Source organism: Falco punctatus (assembly GCF_963210335.1).
Source record: "Falco punctatus genome assembly, chromosome: 5".
Lineage (NCBI taxonomy): Eukaryota > Metazoa > Chordata > Aves > Falconiformes > Falconidae > Falco > Falco punctatus.
In genome coordinates this window covers 83380638-83398580 of record NC_137584.1, presented here as the reverse complement: position 1 = coordinate 83398580, position 17943 = coordinate 83380638, and the positions used below count along the sequence as shown (strand labels likewise).

Here is a 17943-nt window from a genome sequence, read left to right as displayed (position 1 = left end):
TGAACTGTCATCTGAACTAGTTCCTTTTTGCCTTTTCTCAATTACTGAGATGCATCAGGCTGCCTCTTCAAGAAGCCTTCCATTCCAGAGTGGGATAGACAACACAGCCAGGCATGGCGTAAGTGCCATGCACTTGCAAAACATAGCGTACGTCTTCAGCAGAATACAGACGGGAGACAGAAAATTATGCCAGGCTATCCTTCCTTTGCTATTGGGAGGAATCCCAGGGTGTAACTGTGTCAATAATTAGAGTGCTCTGTTCTCGCTTTCACCTGACCACAGCTCAGGTTTAAAATGGGTGTTTTCAAGCTGTCTGAAGGACAAAGTAACAGAATTCACATTTCAGCTTTCATTAGAAGAAAATACGTTGCGCTTAAGTTTTCCTCATTTTATTTACCACATTTTATAAAGCTGTCTGTTAAAGCTTTTTAATCTAAATAAGAAAAAGCACTGACAAGACAGTAGGGCAAAGTCTGCCCTGGCACTTGCTTTTCCAGTCATTTTACTAGTTCAGGTTTTGGTGGTTAGGTTTTTTTTTTCCCTTTATTGTTCTTGAGAAAAATCATACCCCTCTTCCTCCTCCTTCAGAATAACATTAATATTAGTTCAAGAACTGATGTTACGAATGCAAGTACATACCAAGAAAGGAAAAGTCAGACCAAATGAAACAGTTACTTGTGTAGCACATATGGATGAATTTGGACAAAATAAAAGAAAATTAGGGTGCTCTGATCATGTACTTTATTAGCTACTTCCTCTGTTCTCCTAATGCTTTAGCAGAAAATTCAAACCAAGTAGCTCAATCAAGGCAGAACTCGGCTTCTGGTAGTTTTATATGTCAATAAGAAGTTCTCACTTAAGAGATACAGGACTTCCCTCACAAAAGAGGGGACCGCTTTTGTTCAGAGATGAAGTCTGAATGGTATCAACAGGAAAACATTACTCTTTCAACCTTAGAAATTACTTGTCTGGAGAATTTATTCTTCTGAGGAACTGTGTCCACCTGCAATCAATTGCAAAATTCTCATTGATGATCGGTAAAAAAGCAAGCCCCTCTCCAATATAAAATACAAACAGAGAATTGCTGCAATTTTATTTCTACATCAGTACCATAAAAGGGACAGCCATCTCCAAAAATTCATAGAGCTTAATTTCCCAGAAGTGATGAGCTAATGGATTCAGGACGTAAGCCATAACGAGAATCTAACAGTATCAGAGCTAGGAGCAAATCCAACCAGAAGACTGAATCTTCCCATAGAGTTTTTTAGCAGTTTTCAGAAACAAACCTGCATTTACACAGGAACAACTATTATATGCACACTCCCAGACATTCTGCCTGCAAACAAAGGCTGGATACGAAGTCCTGGTTACACTGAAATCAATAGCTCTGCCTTCACAGGGATCAGAGTTTCACTCCCAAAACGTTGAACAGTGCTCCACAGGGGTGGCCATGAGGCCCATTAAAACTTACATATGCAAAACCCAAATATTTTTTAGAAATGGTACTATAAAAAAAAAAAAAAAAAAAAAGACCACCATTGCTTTGACTAATGTATTTATTTTAGCTATTCTTACCAACACTTAAGATACAGCCATAAATCTGTGGTACGTATGTATGACAATGAAGCAGAACTCCATTCCATGAGACTTCTGTATAGCACTTGCAAGGAAGTATTTGCTAATGAGTAACTACTCTTTTTGTGCACAAATTAAGAAAAAAAAATTTAGATAGCCACAATATAGAAAACACATTGCTGACGTGTTCCATCAATCACAACTAAAATTGCAACAACCACAGTAAGAGAAAGTTACAATTCTTTCATTTACCCTGATAAAATGTGTTCATTTTACAGTCCAATGTTTATTTCTGTACTAGTACCATGATGCCAAACAGAAAAATTTGTGTCACTGAAGTTTTATTAGGAAGTATAGGAATACATACACAGTTTCTGAGTTTTCTTTTGCCATTCTCCACAAAACCAAGCCTACTTCTTCAGACAATTCAGGAAATTTAAACAAAACGTTTAATTTAATTAATTAAGAAAAACAAAACTAACTCAGTTTTAACATGAAGCACCTGTAAGTATAAAAATCAGAATAAAAAGGTTTTTGCATTTTCAGTGTAATTCAAATGCTTCCTGGATGCAGCCCACTGTCAGTATTTCCCCACACAGATGGTTTCCAATCTTTTATCTTGATTCAGAGAAATACACACCCCGATTCGCACGCCAGAAAGACTGGTGTACTTTCCTGAATTAGAATCAACCTGTGCACTTTCCACACCACTATATAAGAGGATAACCACCTTTACAATATGCTGTCATAATATAGCATTCAGATCAAGACGTGAAAGGCAGACAGAGCTCTTAGGACCATTCTAAATCTTGGGTCAGAAATTAACTGGAATTGTCTCTTTACCATCTGCCCACAGCTTAAGTTCCTGCAATAGACTTTCCTCCCACTTCAGGACACTGAAAAGCACGGTGCATCAAAGCATCTTCAGATACTGAAGGAAGAGCAGCTCTCTGGCTCTCAGAACATCAGTCAACCAATTCACAGAGCAAATAACTTCCCTGGTGGACCAACCATTTGCTACGGAGCTTCCTCAGCCTCCTGCTCACACATCCGATTCACACAACTTCCAGATGCAGAACACTGGACCAGACAGTACACAGACTAGACAGCTGATCTTACCCAGTAATATCACCTGAATGGTCATATAAAATGTTTGTCAAACAATTTTGGAATCAAAAAATTCATATAGAAAATTTTCACACAATTCCCAAATAAAAAGCAGACTGCATGTCCTAGCTAAAACCTGTTCCCTACAAACAGCCTGTCCAGCTCAATTCCAAAATAGAATTTGAGATCATATTCGGTATCTGTACTGCAGTGCAGTGCCTTAGAGGGGAAGGTACAAATGCTGCAATCTCAGCCACGCCATCCCTCACATGAGCTGTTAAACAGTGGTCTCTCGTGCCAGTACCTTGTGAATCTTCAGAAGTCACATACTGACAGGTACAAGAAATACTTTTTAACATTAAAAAAAAAAAAGGCTAACCAAAGTGTTTTTCAGTGTTCTTTCCTTCTAAAATTGCTTCTAATATCCAAGATTGCTTTTGAGCATTTTCTTCAGTGCATTCTGCAGCTGTGTTTTTATGTTTGATGACTGCAGCTACCAGAATCTAACATATTTTGAGAGACCCCTTTAAAGATAAGCAGCATATGAAAAGCATCGAGGGATTTAACAACAAAAAAACCAACAAATAAATTCTATTTCACCAAGAGATTCACATAACAATTCTTCTCATGTTTAGTTACTTATTTTACAATAATCTTCTAACCTTGTTTTTCCAGGTTCCTTTTGTGTCCTCTGATTCCACAGAATCTTCATTCAGGATAGCATCTAAGCATATGATTTTTAGTCAGATTTAAAGTGACATTCATTGTTTAAATGCTGCCGTAATGAAGAATATCTGGAACTGAAGTGACTCTGGGATTACAGAATTCCTGCCCTTGAAATGTGACCACCTTACATTGTTCATTTCAGAATGCAGAAAAATTCTCTGCCATAGACTCCATTCTTTTATAATCTGAAATATTAAATCCCAGCACTGAGTGAGTAAAATCTTTTGCATGTCAAACATGAATCTTAAATAATGTTTAAGTTCATTTAAAAGCCCTTTTCCAGTGTTGGAAAGTAGTCTTACACTTCTCTCTGACAGTCACACTCAGAACAATCAAGTCCACGTAGCAAGTAAGGCAGCACAGAGTATGTTCACACAAGCAAAAGATCCTATTTTACTGCAAGTTGCTGATTAAACAAATGAAGAAAAAAAAAAAAAAAAGAAAAAAGAAAAAAGCATTAGAAGAGAGCACACAGTCTAACATCAGCATTCCAACCTTAAAAAGAAAAAAAGGGGAAGAGATGAAAAGGAGAAGACAACTCCAACAGACCTGGGGAAAATGTGCTGCTCACACTGATTATGCTTCTGGTTCCTGACAGGCGTGGTAGTCTTCACTGCCTCAGAAGACAGTCGAGAAAGACCATAACCCTGTCAGCCTTACTTGGTGTGTTCTGGTGGTGTCTGCTACCACAAATGTAGAAAAGATGACTTGCCTCTAATTTAAGAGCCTCCACAACTCCAGAAAACTATCTGTACTGGCATCAGGAACACCACAAGATGAAACAGCTACATTACACATTTCTCACCACTCTTAGGTACGTAGTGCTCCCAAAATTCAGGGCACCTTAAACCGACAGAAGGGATATTCATAGGCAGTATTTTGGTGAAGTACTGCAACTGTTTTAATGCTCTCATCAGCTTACCACCCACTCCACACAAAAGCCTTCCCTTAGGGGGGTTCTGCTGCACAAAAAACAATCCTTGCACAGGTGCATTAGGCAAAAACATTTTTTGTTCTCTCCTGGAACTCTGAATTATTTTCACTCTGGTCAATTTACACATCCTAAAAAAACAAACAAAACCCAAACAAACAAACGACACTAACCAGGTCATTTCCGTATTAACTATAAAAGTTTCAGATTCTTGACTGTAAAGACTAAACAATGTGTTTTGCACACGTTTCTCCTTTCTCCTAGTTAAAAAAAAGAAAGCAATCCTTTACAGGGAAAAAGTCCTCCCCAGAGCACAACTAATAAAAGCTAGAGCAGGGCACTTGCACCTCTTCACTTCTCTTGCACAGTGTGTGTGCATTCAGTGGGAAAAGTCAGGAGAAGGTACTTCCAAGCCCAAAAAAGGCTACACATATCACAAGGTCATCTCCAGCTGGAATATTCAGCAAAGTAATGAGGGAGAGACCCCTGTCTGTGTGGAGAAGCACGTCGTTCCCAGGACCATAGAAGATTTCCCTGAGAACTGACCAGCACAGAGCTGGATTCCAGTCTGTCTGAAGTTAGCTCAAACAACATAAAAACCGATGCTTCCAGAAGTGCCGGGCGGTAACAGGTTACATTCCCTTCTCAGAAGTGCCATATCAAACTCAAATTGTTCCCAAAAGAAACAGGAATCCATCCTAGCAGCAAAATCTGTAGGAGGAAATACATGATGCCACCTTATCAAAAAATTAGAATAAAACCAGCAAATTAAGAAGAGGAGTCATTAGGCAAACAGGACTGCGTGAAGAAGAAGGGAAATGGATATTACCGGTCAAAATCTAGATGACAAGTACAAATGCTGTTTGGTAGCTTGATGCAAATGAAGATTATTTTCTTTATTTAATAAAATCTGATATTTCTCTTTAAACATTTTAAAAAAATAATAATATTGTGTTTACATTCCAGGGTGTACTCTAAAGATGGTAAGGTAATTTTGAAACACCAAAAAGAGAACCCAAAATTTCAGAAAGTTTATCAGGTCCTATGAAAAGAAGAAAAAACGAAGAGCACTGTTTCCATCTAGTCATCCTACAGATGTCATCATTAAGGTATTCAAAGCATGGAAAGCTTTTTCACTTGCATAAGGTGTTCTTTGAAAAGTTCTATTTTATCTACCAAGCCATTTATGAATTCGTCTGTCCCTAACTACCGTTTTAAAAAACAAAAAATATCCAAAAGAGAAACCGCAGCGATTACCAGGTAATATCCAATTTCCAGTGCTTTCTATCAATGTCATTCAGAAAGTTACCCACATCTGATAGCTTTAGAGAATACTAATCCAAGTTTTCTAAGAATAGATGAAAGGAAGTCTACATCAATTATATGTCTTAAAGCAACTGACTTTTCCAAGTCATGTTGAAAACTTTGACAAAGTGGAAGGAAAAGAGGAGTAAAAATCACTAACATACTGCTAAACATCAGAGATTCACAACTTCACAAGGAAAGGAAGTTTTTCAGGCCTTTTTTATTTCACTACACAAAAAGCATTCCCCCTCATGCCTCAGTTTACCACGTTCAAGGTCATTTTATCACCACCACAACATTCTAAAAAGTTTTAGAGTATCTTCTAAGGCTGGGCTGGCCAGATCTGTACAAAGCCTGACACATTTTATCGGGAGTGCTGCTTTACATAACATGCTGCTGCTGTCAGATGCTGTAGTTTAACGTTACCGTAGATGTGCTGAGCACCATTAGCATGCTCACTGCTTCTCTCTCTCTATTAAGCATTCAGATAACAGCCCTCCCATGAGCTAAGCTTAAACATGCAAACCTGCAGGAAGACTGTCATTGTACAAGTCCTCCAAAAATGTTTACCAGTGAGAAGTACTAATAATAAAACTCGCATAAATCGAAATGACAAATTATCTTTCAAAGAAGCATCCATCTGTTTGGTCTTTAGGTGTTAGGCAACACTACAATAGAAGTCACAGAACGCCGAGGGGAAAAAAGTTGATGATCTTCATGCCAGCGTTGCATAACAGCTGTATTCCCCATAAAGCCAGATTTTCTAAGAATCCTCAATCAATCAATAATAATAATAATAATAAAAAAGAATAACAGCATGTATATGTTATTTTACAGTTACTGATTGAAATAAACATAAGATGACCGCAACCTGGGATTCACGATTCTGCAAACAGCATATGAGTATGCTTCACGTAGACTGCGTGGCTTGCTTTCCCCTCCTTTGCCAATGTATTTTCTTACAAGACACTGATCACAAATGTTTTCTAAACCCGACTGTACTAAATAAAAAGCAAGCTGAGCTTTACCCGTGGGTTTAGCTCCACTTAACAAATGCCTCAGCAATTTTTCCTCCAACTGTGATAGGGCTCGTGTACACCACCACTCAAATATGCCCATCTGCAAAACTTGCTAGGGTTGTGCATGGAAACAGCACTTGGGAGATGGCCCAGGAGATAAATAAAAAGCATGGCTTGAAGAAAAATAATCCAGATGAGCATAAAATGCAGCAGTCCTGATGTATTAATTAAACGAAAGGAAGAAACTAACGCTCCAGTGCCTTCACATGCTTTGGACTGAAGAAAACAGAAGTAAAGGAAGGATGTTCACACCAAAAAAAAAAAAAAAAAAGAAGACAACCCACACGTTATTAATCTGTGTTCAGCCAGAACGCCTGCAAGTTAGTGGGAAAGCTTGGTAGAGAGGGGGTGGGGTGGGAGAGGTGATTGGGTTGGTTGTTTTTTTTTTTAAATTCTATTTTTGCAAGAGGAGTGTGATTGCAGCTTTTAGGCTGGGAGGGCTGCTGGGTTAGGATCCGCAGTAGGCGAGCGCACGGGCGGGGGGCGGCAGCGCGGAGGTACCTGCGGGAGGCGGCGGGAGCGCCCTGCCCGCGCCTCAGCCCCGCGCCCGGCGGGGAGTTACGGCCCCCGCGGGTGCTGCCCGGTGGAGAGGGAAAGGGCTGGGGGCTCCGCACCCGCCCTGACAGGAGCGCCCCGGGGCGGCGGGGCCCGCTGCCCCCTCCCCGGCAGGACCCCCCCCCCCCCCGGCGGCGCCCGGGTGCCCGCCGCCCGCAGCTCAGGGCAGGGTCCGGGCGCCGCCAGCCGCCCCGCTCCGCCCGCACGACCCCGGCCGCTGCCCCACGCCGCGCGGAGGTGGGGAGGCAAGCCCGGCGCTTACAGTTCGCAGGAACTGGATCTCGTCCTCGCCCTCGCCCCCCTCGGCCATGGCTCCCCCTCTGTCTCCTGCTCCCGGGCGTTGCTCCCGGTGCCCGGGAGGGCGGCGGCGGCGGTTCCCCGCGGGGAGGCGGCGGCAGGCGGCTCACGGCCGCGCCGACACCGGGCTGGGGCAAATGCGAGGGCGGCGGAGCCGGCAGCCCCAGCCCGGCCCTCCCTGCCGGCGGAGTGCGGGCGCCCGTACGCCTGCAGCAGGCTGGCAGCTCTGCCCAGCCGCCTCGCCGCCGGTGCCTGCCACGGGAGGAGGGGGATGCGATTAACCGGGGGAGGAGGGGGAGGCGGAGCTCCCCGGCCCCCCCGCTGCCGCAGGTGATCCGCAGCCCGCTCCGCCGCACGCCAAACCCGCCGCCCAGCGCCCCTTACTGGCTGCTCCGCGCAGAGGCGGCCGGCGGCCCGCACGCTGCCGCCGGGACTCGCCTCAGGCGGCGGCCGCCCGGCGGGGCGGCCCCGAGGCGGGGCGGCCGCGGCACTCGTGCCTCAGGCGGCCCGGGGCTGCCCCGGCTCCCTCGGACCCAGCGGGCAGGCCGGCGCCGTGCCCGAGCCCGGCCCGCTGGAGCCCCGCGCGGGGCGCTGCAGGCAGCGGCGCCTCAGGAGGGGCAGAGCCCCGCGGGCTGCGCAGGAGGTGTCTGCCCTCGGGGGGCGGGGGGGCAGGGGCAGCACGGCTTCACCAGGCGCCGGCCTCCACCCGCTTTGTGAGCGAGCTACACCCAGGCAGAACGAGAGGGGTTCCAATATAATTTCCTTGAAGGATAGCTGCCATGTGTTTCCCGTGAGGTAAAGCCAAGGGTTGCGGCGGAATAGCTCCTCAGGAGCGCAGGTGCAGGCCACACCGAACGCAGGAGACGCTGGTTCTGGCAGGGAGGATGCCAGGCCTCCGGTTCGGCGGCCCGCGAGGGCTGCGGGGCTTCCAACATCAACGGCATTAGGGAATGAAGGAAGGTGCAGCGGAGGGGCCTCGGCTAATGCCGTGCAGTGGTCGTGAGGTGAGGACGCGGTAAAATTAACATTGGATCGTTGGCAGAGTAAAACGCGTGAGGGATGTGTGTGACTCCAGAAGGCTTTTGAAGGGCCAAAACCAGTCTGTGTAATGAAATTGCAGTAACTTTGATGAACAGTGTGGCTAACGTAACAGAAGACACGGTGTTGCTTGAGAAGCCGTACCCATAGTCTGTAACTTCACGCTGTTCCATGACATCACGAAAAAGTAACGTTAAACACTTCTGAGATTCTGTCGTTACTTCCAGCAGTAGAAAACCTGTTCTTCTGACAGACTGGAAATTGCAAGAGCAGCCAAGACCCTCAAGGTATCTAGAGCAAGCAATGTATGAGTCTTTAATACAGAGATTCTACCGATGAACTCAAAGAGTTATGACAGCTTAGGCATTTCCTTTGTAATTTCCTGGTTTCAGTTACTGCTGACTTCAAGAAATTTTTACCTCTCAAACTTACTCCTGACTGAAACTATTTTTTTCTAAGTACAATGAAGTAGCAGAAGACAGTTTTTCATGTTGTTGCAACATTCAGACCTCTTAAATAACCCTTCCTCCAAATTATTTAAACTGAGAGATATTTCTTGAAACAGACCCCTTTTATGAGGAAAAGTCCTGAGTGTGGGTATCTTTAAAAAATCAGGTTTCATGAAGGTGCACTGAACAATGTAATTGCACTTCATCCCACTTCCAAAACAAGTCAATCTCAACACAACAATTTGCAAATGTATTGCATATGGATGTAAAGCTCAGTTCACGCAGAATTGCAGCACCGAGTTCTGGTTAGATCATAGAACTTCCAGCATATCTTCCATCATGCTTTGAAGGTGAGCAGTATATTAGATGTCTGCTTTATTTGCTGCATGTAAGGCAAGGGCATGATAAAGAAAGAAAAAAACAAAAAAAATCCTATAAATAGTCCACTGTAACATCAGTGGCTGAAACATTTTGTACAGTTTTCGGTACAACATTATGACATAATGAAAGTCGTTCCAAGAACTGTGAGACTGATGAGATACCTGGTTTCTTACAGACTTGGAGCTCATAATTAGACTCCTTGGAGTTCAGCAAGGCACAAACTCCAGCTGAAGCTTCTCCATGCTAGGGCAGAAATATTTCCTCTAACATGCAGATTTGTTGATGAGTGAAATGTACGCTGCAGTTTTTCAAACAGCACATAATACTCTCTGGTGTCGTCTTTACCTATGCATCCATTTCCATGAAATGGCTAGGAGTACATAGGATACTCTTTGCCCTCTGTTAAATTGCTGGAATTTCCCAGTTAGTTCAAAAGACACTATGCAGTGACAGGGAGACACATCACACCTGGCTGCTTTATTTAATTTGCTTAGGAAGCGAATTTAAGAGCAGTAAAGATAAAAAATTCCTCTGGAAACTTGCTGAACAGGGTGATAAAGATCAAATTTAGTTGGAAGCACAGCTTCCTGGGTAATTATTAAGGACAAATATTCATATGTGCGTACACCATACACAGAGAATATTATATGCACAGATGTGCAAAATGCATGTTAAATATAGTTATAAAATCTGCACAGAACATGAAGTCAGCACATGCACAAAGAAGTCTGAAGAAGCTAGGTAAATTCCTGATGGACATAGATTTGACATTTCCTCTGAGTTACCTGCCCACACCAATCAGCTAACAATGTACGTGCTTCTCCCCTTTCCACTCAAAACACACAGGCTTATTCTACCCACACGAAAAGGTCAGGAACGTTTTCAAATGTTCAGGATACTGGACTGCTGTTGTATTTTAAAAGGAATGCACTTTGGCTGATGGGACATTTTAACCAGTAGTTATGTTTAATTGCATTGATTAATTAAAAACAACTGATTGTTTTAAAGTGAAAAAAACAATACTTTCTATCATAACAGGAAGTCATGTAAAGTTCACAGACTTGTTTCTTAGATGAACTAGTGGGAAAACTAAAAGAATAAGCGTCCTCCATGGCTGGTATCTGCAGGTGGAATTCAGTGAATTGCATTTCTTTATGTGGGTGTGGAAGAATAGCGCACTTCACTACAGGACTGCCAGTCCTGAAGTTCAAGATGCCAGTCAACGCCACAGCAGTTAACTTTGTGTTCCCTGCTCCTATTTACTCATTTTCAACGTACATTACATCTAATTATGCCCACTGTTTTCCACAAGACTGAAGATTTTTATCACCGACAACTGTGCTTTCCACAGAAAAACGCAGAAAAAAACCCGTTTCTATTTCTGCCAAAATAATCCCATACTGATTTGGGAAGTCAAAGTTTTTAACGCAGCCTCTGAAGATTAACGGAAAGTTTTTAGTAGCAAAATTGTCGTTCCCTTATAGCTCTAATTTATGTTTTGTTAGCTAACTAGTTGTCTAAGGACATGCATGTACTATGCTCCTTTTTCAGTTGACCTAGAAGCAGTTTTTCGAATTATCAGTCCAGAAATTCTCCCACAAGATGTGACCTGCTGCTTACGATGTCCTGTTCCTTTTGTTGCCTTGTTCTTGCTACATTCTTTTTAAAATCCCATTTGAAATCTGCCCATCTCCATGCACATTTGTGATTGTCACTATGACAGATACTTGGTGCATTTTGCCTTTGGACAGCAAGGGCATCTTGCTCCTGCAACCCTAGTTTATCAAGGCAGCAGCACTGTGAGGATCCACAATATGCCCTTAGCAATTCTTACCAAAACCAGGTTTATTGATGTGATGCAGAGGCAGTACACCAGCACCAGTGCTTCTGAGGCAACCCAGCAGGACTCTGAACTGAACACAAATTGACACTTTTAGAAGAATTTTAGCATTTAATTTTATAAATTTTAATCGCCTAAATTGGGACATTTATTATGATGTTAGGAGAAGATGCATAGATATGTTTGTATGCTCACACTATAAGTAATTATGTAAAACAAGCCATATTGGCTGTCTGTAATAATAATAAGTATCGTGATTCAGTATTCAGTAACATGAAGGGAACTTCCAGGTGTTTCTTTGTTTTCATTTAGCAGAATATACTACCACGCTATTTTTTATTTCTTAGAAGCACAGAGTAAGATAACACCAATCAGAATTCGGTGGGGCAGATACTATCCTTTCTTCCTCACACTCTTCGTTCTTACAGCACGTCAGACTTCTCAGTCGATATCAATCTTGAAAACGTGTTATTCCAAATGGTGTAAAACTAGAGATTGCATCTCCTATCACATATCATAAATCAACACCACTGTGGTCAATGAAAGGGAAGCAGTATACAATCTATGCCAGTTTCAGTCCCGACCGTTACTTGGGAAGTGGAATGAAATTAGACCCAGTTCCACATTGAATTTAAAATGAGAATTTATTGCAGATTAGCAGACTTTAAGGAAGTATAATTATACCTAAGACCATGTAGTTGTATGCTTATCATGATCACCCCAGAGCTCAATAATATACTTTTTCTTTAGTTAGTGCTTGTCCTGAACCCATAAAAAACAGTATGTTAATTGCAGCTGTCATTAAGTATCTGTTCTCTACTTTATATATGTATGCAAGCATTTGCATAGGAATACAATGTTACAATAAAATTCAGACAATGAAGCTTTTCCTCTTTTACAAGAAGGTTGGGTTTGGTTTTAAGCAAAAGCAAAGGCAAGCTTGTTACATCTTGCTTAATTAGAGAAAAAGACTTTAAAAAAATGCATTTTGCTTTTGGACACGTACAGTCATCTTCTAGGATGTTTTCTGTTACTTTGCTTTCTGTTGTCAGCTGCAGCTACTGAGCTCCTGCCTCAGTGCAGTCTGGAACGTGGCTGTGCCCAAGTCTGGAAATCTACACTTCTCAACTCAGACCAAGAAACTGTCACTATTGCAAGCATCCTTCCTGGCAAAGCTCAAAGCCTTTAATTTCTCTTTTTTATTGCGTGTGGGATTGTTAACGCTAACAAGGAGCTATTATGGATCTTGTGTTTTAGACTCTGAGGAATAATAGTTTGCTTGGGTTTTCATGTTTCTGTCTCTTTGGAGTTTTTATTGCTCTTCTAATTTTTTTTCTAATACACTTTCTAATAAATTCACTGGAAGCTGTTGGGAGGCACAAACCCAGAGGAAATATTTTTTTGAGGGCATTTCTTCTTTTTTTTTTTTTTTTTTCCCTCTTGTCTGTTTGGGGGCATTAATATAATATGTTTCGAAGTATTGTTGGTATGCATTAAAAGAGAACATGAAATACCACCCTCAAAACAATTTCTTGGTTTCCTAGCTCTTGTAACAGGTTATGTCATTATGTAACTGTATACTGGTACTATATGGTTACAATGTACATGTAAGGATATATCTAGCTCTCTCGCTTTTATTGACAAATGGTTGGTGCTTCCTGCAGCTTGCCTCCTTGCAATTCAAACTCTGTCTGTGTTCAGCCAAGGACAAGGAAGCAATAGGAAAGTAATTCTAATTTTATTAATAATTTGTGTTAACCATATGTCAGTCTCAGAAATCAATGCAGTCACAAGTAGTTGACCATGTTTTTAAGGTGTTTTGAAATCTTTTCAAGTAAGTGTCTAGATACTCAGTGTTCCTAATTTATTCTGAATGAGATAATATCTGAGGACCTAAACAACTCCCTGAAACAAAAAAGGGGAAATCCCTCCTTCTTATTATTAATATCCAGCAATCTGCTGTATAGCTTTCCAGTAAAGACCTACATAACATATAAAACCAGGAAAACTTCATCCCCTGTCCCTACAATGGCAATCTTTGCTATGAAGTCCAGTTGTGTGATATTTAACTCTAGTTGTGTTTCTAAAGAAACAGGCAGTTTTCCAGGAGAAATTTTAGTAGCTATAGTGCTACTCTGTAACTTGAGGAATGCAAATAATTGTTGAGAGATTTGCCTATCTCAAAAGAAACTTGTTTGAGAAGGCAGTTTTTTCACATTTACACTTTCAAAAAATGAAATCTCAGTGATACAGCAGACTCGCTTTTGTTCTGAGGAGACCAAGAACAGTTTTTTTCATGGCTGTTTAGACAACCAATTGTACACAGGGGGAAGAAGGACGAGGGTGAACAGCATGAATACTGGGAACAGCATGACGTTTCTGCGAGGTGAAAATTAACCCTCTGCGTTACAGGTATTAATCATATACTAGCTACCAAAGGTGAAAGTTGTTAGCAGGTTCTGGAGAAGTAACCAATAATTCTTGTGTCTTCAGGGAAAATGAAAATAGTATAACTTCCATGGGCAAATATTTACATTACTTAAAATTATTATAAATCAATGACAAAAGAAATTGGTAATCAACACAGAACTCTGTTGAATTGACCATTCCTCAATTGAATATCCTTTGTGCCAGCAGTTGAAATATATTCTTCTCATAAATATTATGAGAGATGATGATGTAGTAGCCTGAAGAAGCTGCCAGAATAAAAGGAAAGAAAAAGGAGGAAGGGAAGGAGGAAGCTTTTAAGGTCTTTCAATTGTAATTATTAAACTTGTGAACCACAATATCATTAGCTTAATATCCTAATTTTTACCTTTAATCTGCCATTTCTAGTACCCTTTTTCAACTGTATCATAACATAAAGTCCAAGACTAGAATATTCACACAAGACACGAAACATCACCAGGAACTGAAACTTAAAACTTGGATCCATAGCTAGTCATAATGCAAACATCTCATTTGAATTGTGACTATGACAACACAAGTACAGGATTACAACTGTTACTAGGCAAACTGTTCACTGTGAACACATGATTAAGCTCTTTTAAGTCAAAAATTGTGTGCAAAGTGTTTTACTAATATATTTTTTATTCATAATTGTTAAAACAAATTCAGGCCATAGTTTTGAGGTTATACACTTGCTTTTTATCTTAGATTACTTACTACCTTTTTTTCATGTCTGTGGCGTCATGTAAGTGACAGAGCATTGTTTCTGCTCCCTCACTGGGTGACAAAGCCAGAAAGATGACCGTTATGTACTGTACGTAAGCACAAATAACCTTGTACGCATGCCAGTGCAGATAATGGGGAACAGATGCTCCCTACATACTCATAGGAGAAATCTGTAATAAGGCTACTTTTCCCCACCATTATCTCACAGACCAGCAAAAACACAGGCCCCCAGATTTCACAGTTAATTATTAATTGCTTAAATATAGGATAATTACACACAGAGTAAAGGATTTGTTTTTCTTTGTAATTATGATGAGTTGATTCCAGACTTCCTCTAAGTCATTCTAATGTCCTCTACATGAGTTACTCTGCCTGGAAAGGCATGCATGAGCTATAATTTCATTTTGACATTAAAAGCCACAACTATAAACACCACTGCAGTAATGCAGAGGGAAGAACGTTTGGCTCTTAGCTCAAGATTATTCTCTGTAGCCATTAAGAAGTGAAAGCTCCGTGGAGGTAACAGAACCAAAACCACTGAGATTACATTCCAATCACAATATGCACTTAACTACTGTAGATACAGTATCTGGGCAATGATATATAGCAAATAACCAACATTCAGTTGTCCATTTCACTAATAGGATTTTAAGAAAATACTCATTGACATAATTGTAAAACAGAAGCAGATTCATTTATTGACAAACAATAGTTATTACAAGGGACTAGCAGAATTCCTTAATTGGAGGCTTGTATTGCACACCAAAAATAAAGCAAGACATTAACAGTACTTAAGACATTCTTGCTTAAGCATAAGATTTGTATTTACTGTGGTTCAGTTACTTCTATAATTAAAAGAAAACTGTTTTCTGAAGCTCTATGAGGAAATTGCATTACATAAATGTTTTGTTTAGGCACTTAGTATCTTGTCCCGTAGCACTAATAAAACACCTCACCTGTAGAAACTGGAAAATGCATCTTTTTGTGACTGCTTGCCAAACAAAATAAGGAGAAATGCTTAAATGCACCTGAATCAAAATCTGTAGGGTTTAATACTCTGAATTCTGAGAAGAAAGCATTCAGGGTTTAAAGACACATACAGTTTGCTATGCTAAACTGGGCCTAAAATCTGTGAAGTCCAGTTTCTGGTCCCCTTCTGCGACAAGCAAGGAACTGATGCAAAACTGATCTAGTTCCCCCCTCATTTCCAGTCTTAAATATTTGATCTTGGTTGAATATCTGTTTCAAAGTCTTTGTTACAGTTGACTTGTAATAACATGGGCATTTCTATTATATACAAAATTCTATTTTAATCTTCCTTAAAACCCAGTGACTCTCATTAGGTCCAACAATACGCTAGTCATTCATTATTTCAGAAACATTTTCAGCCTCTTAATTGGATTGTTTTGTACCATCACTAAGGTTTTAGATGTGTGTATTCAGTGTTTTGTAGAACATAATTTTCAGAACCACTAGTTCCCTCCAGATGTTAAACTCCCTGTTCATGGGTTCTGCTCTAGGTCATGTAGCTCAGACTGATTCCATAGGCCAAGTTCCCTTACATTTCCTGGAATGCGGGATTTTAAAAACCAGTTCTAACATTTTGATCCATCCTTCTCACATGCAGGGGCACTTCACCGAGTGATCAGGGCAGACAAGCTGAACTGTTTTGTCTTTGCATCATTCAAGATTCCTAACTAAGGTGCTTCTGCTTTCCAGGCTCATCTGACAGCAGAGACTAATTTCACAGTCACTGAAACAGTAAGTGAATATCAGCTAATACGTCAGGTATTTCCCATCTTTATTTTTGCTTTTCTGTATTTGATCTTTAAAATTAATCATAATATAGCAGTATCTTTCTTTTCACTCCTCTTGGTGCACAGCTCTTTTTCTAATGAATAAACACGGTAACTATGTTCATATGACACTGCATTGTATGCCTTATGATATGGCAAAATAATCACAAAAACTATCATATGAAGCAACTAGTGAAAGTGTTGTCAGTGAGTCACTGATCAGAATGGGTTTACTTCATTAAAAGCAAGAAAATAACACCTACTCCATTTAAGGCCATCTTCTTTTTGATGTTACCAAGGTCATTTCAATAGCTTTGGAGATTTCATTACTCTAATTCAGTAGGGCTAACCTCCTAAGTAATCACAGCATGAAAAGGCCAGCTCAGGGCAGAATGTTTCAGTCTGAGAAGAGCAATTGTTCTCAAACAATGGGAAGACTGAAGCACCATCCAGCTTCAACATTTCTAACAGGCCAACATATTCCCAAGCAAGGAAGGGAAATGCACTGCAGTGTCACCCACTTAGAAATCAGAGGTTTGTATCTGTGTATTTACAAACAGTATACATGTAAATTTCCACATTTGATTTCAAGGCAGGCATGGTTTCAGTTGAAACACTCAGCTTTACATTAAAGCAGAATCCACAGGCTGCACTGCATATTGTAAATGGGGATTTTAATTGTCCAATTAACATTTGCTTTTTTAATAATACATCATGATTTCTGGCATTAACAGCAGCACTGCAACTCAGATTTCTCAGACAACTCTGCCTAATCTGCTTATTGAACTTCATTTTAAAGGCTTGATTCTATGCTTGCCTCTTAGCATGTGTAGTCATTGACACCAGCAAAGAGTGGGTGTAAAGCTCTCCCACAACAGAATGGTAACATTTTACACCCACATTACCCAGATGTATATCACTACAAAGCAGCAGAGAGCAAAGATTTTATGTTTGGGAACAATGTTAGTAGATTTTGAGCTGACTGTTACAGGCAGCTATTAAAACAAGCTCATAAACAATTAATGATGGGATATTCAGGTTTGTGCTGATTTAGCAGAAGGCAACAATTTGTGATTCATTGCTTATCCTGCTAACAAGAACACACGATTTGTTAATCCATTTCAGTCCCTGCCTAGTGATCCTGAAGCATAACATTAACATTCTTCACCTGTCTTACCACACAGAAGAGGTATAGAGTCGGTACGTATATACCTAGATAAGACTATACATGTACACACTAGCATTAAGTGAGGATGGAGTCGCCAGTGCAAATATGGCAGCACCAACTGCAATATCTGCTCTGAATTAGACTTTAAGAATGACAGAACTAAGACCGCTTTTCTCCTGTTGCAGATAGGTGCTTTTACTACTGGTTAAGAGGACAAGCTCCCATTCAGGCCACAATAGCAGATCTTTTCTACTGACAGCTGGGTTTCTTTTTAGTTAAAGCCAACAAAGACCTTGAGAGAGTGAACTGTTCAACAATTTTTGCCTGCATCAGGTAATACTAGCTCTAGGATACTGATTCGCTGCAGTCATATTGCCATTGTTTATCCTAACCCCGCCCCCGATGTGTATGAGCAACAAACAGTTGGTTGTTGGGATCTTCAGCTGTATTTTGGTGTCATTTGGCTACAGGGGAAACAACTGTGACTTCTTGCATGCAGTGCCCCCTGCACTTTGGATCTGC

The 17943-nt window shown here is 40.9% G+C and overlaps 2 protein-coding genes across 7 annotated transcripts in view; both read right to left on the bottom strand.

Annotated features, from left to right (window-relative positions):
- RYR2 (ryanodine receptor 2) overlaps window positions 1-7661 on the bottom strand; it is a 455638-nt gene extending 447977 nt beyond the window's left edge. For both annotated transcript variants that reach the window (XM_080389100.1, XM_080389099.1), the window contains exon 1: window positions 7541-7661. In XM_080389100.1, coding sequence (XP_080245226.1) covers window positions 7541-7588 — 48 coding nt within the window. In that variant the 5' untranslated portion in view covers window positions 7589-7661. The remainder of the gene's footprint in view (window positions 1-7540) is intronic.
- The window catches only part of MTR (5-methyltetrahydrofolate-homocysteine methyltransferase), a 123942-nt gene that overhangs the window by 30450 nt on the left and 75549 nt on the right, over window positions 1-17943 (bottom strand). For all 5 annotated transcript variants that reach the window (XR_013928422.1, XR_013928423.1, XR_013928424.1 and 2 more), the window contains one exon: window positions 1-17943. This exon is cut by the window's left edge and continues 30450 nt beyond it; it is cut by the window's right edge and continues 20076 nt beyond it. The gene's annotated coding sequence lies outside the window, so the exon portion shown is untranslated.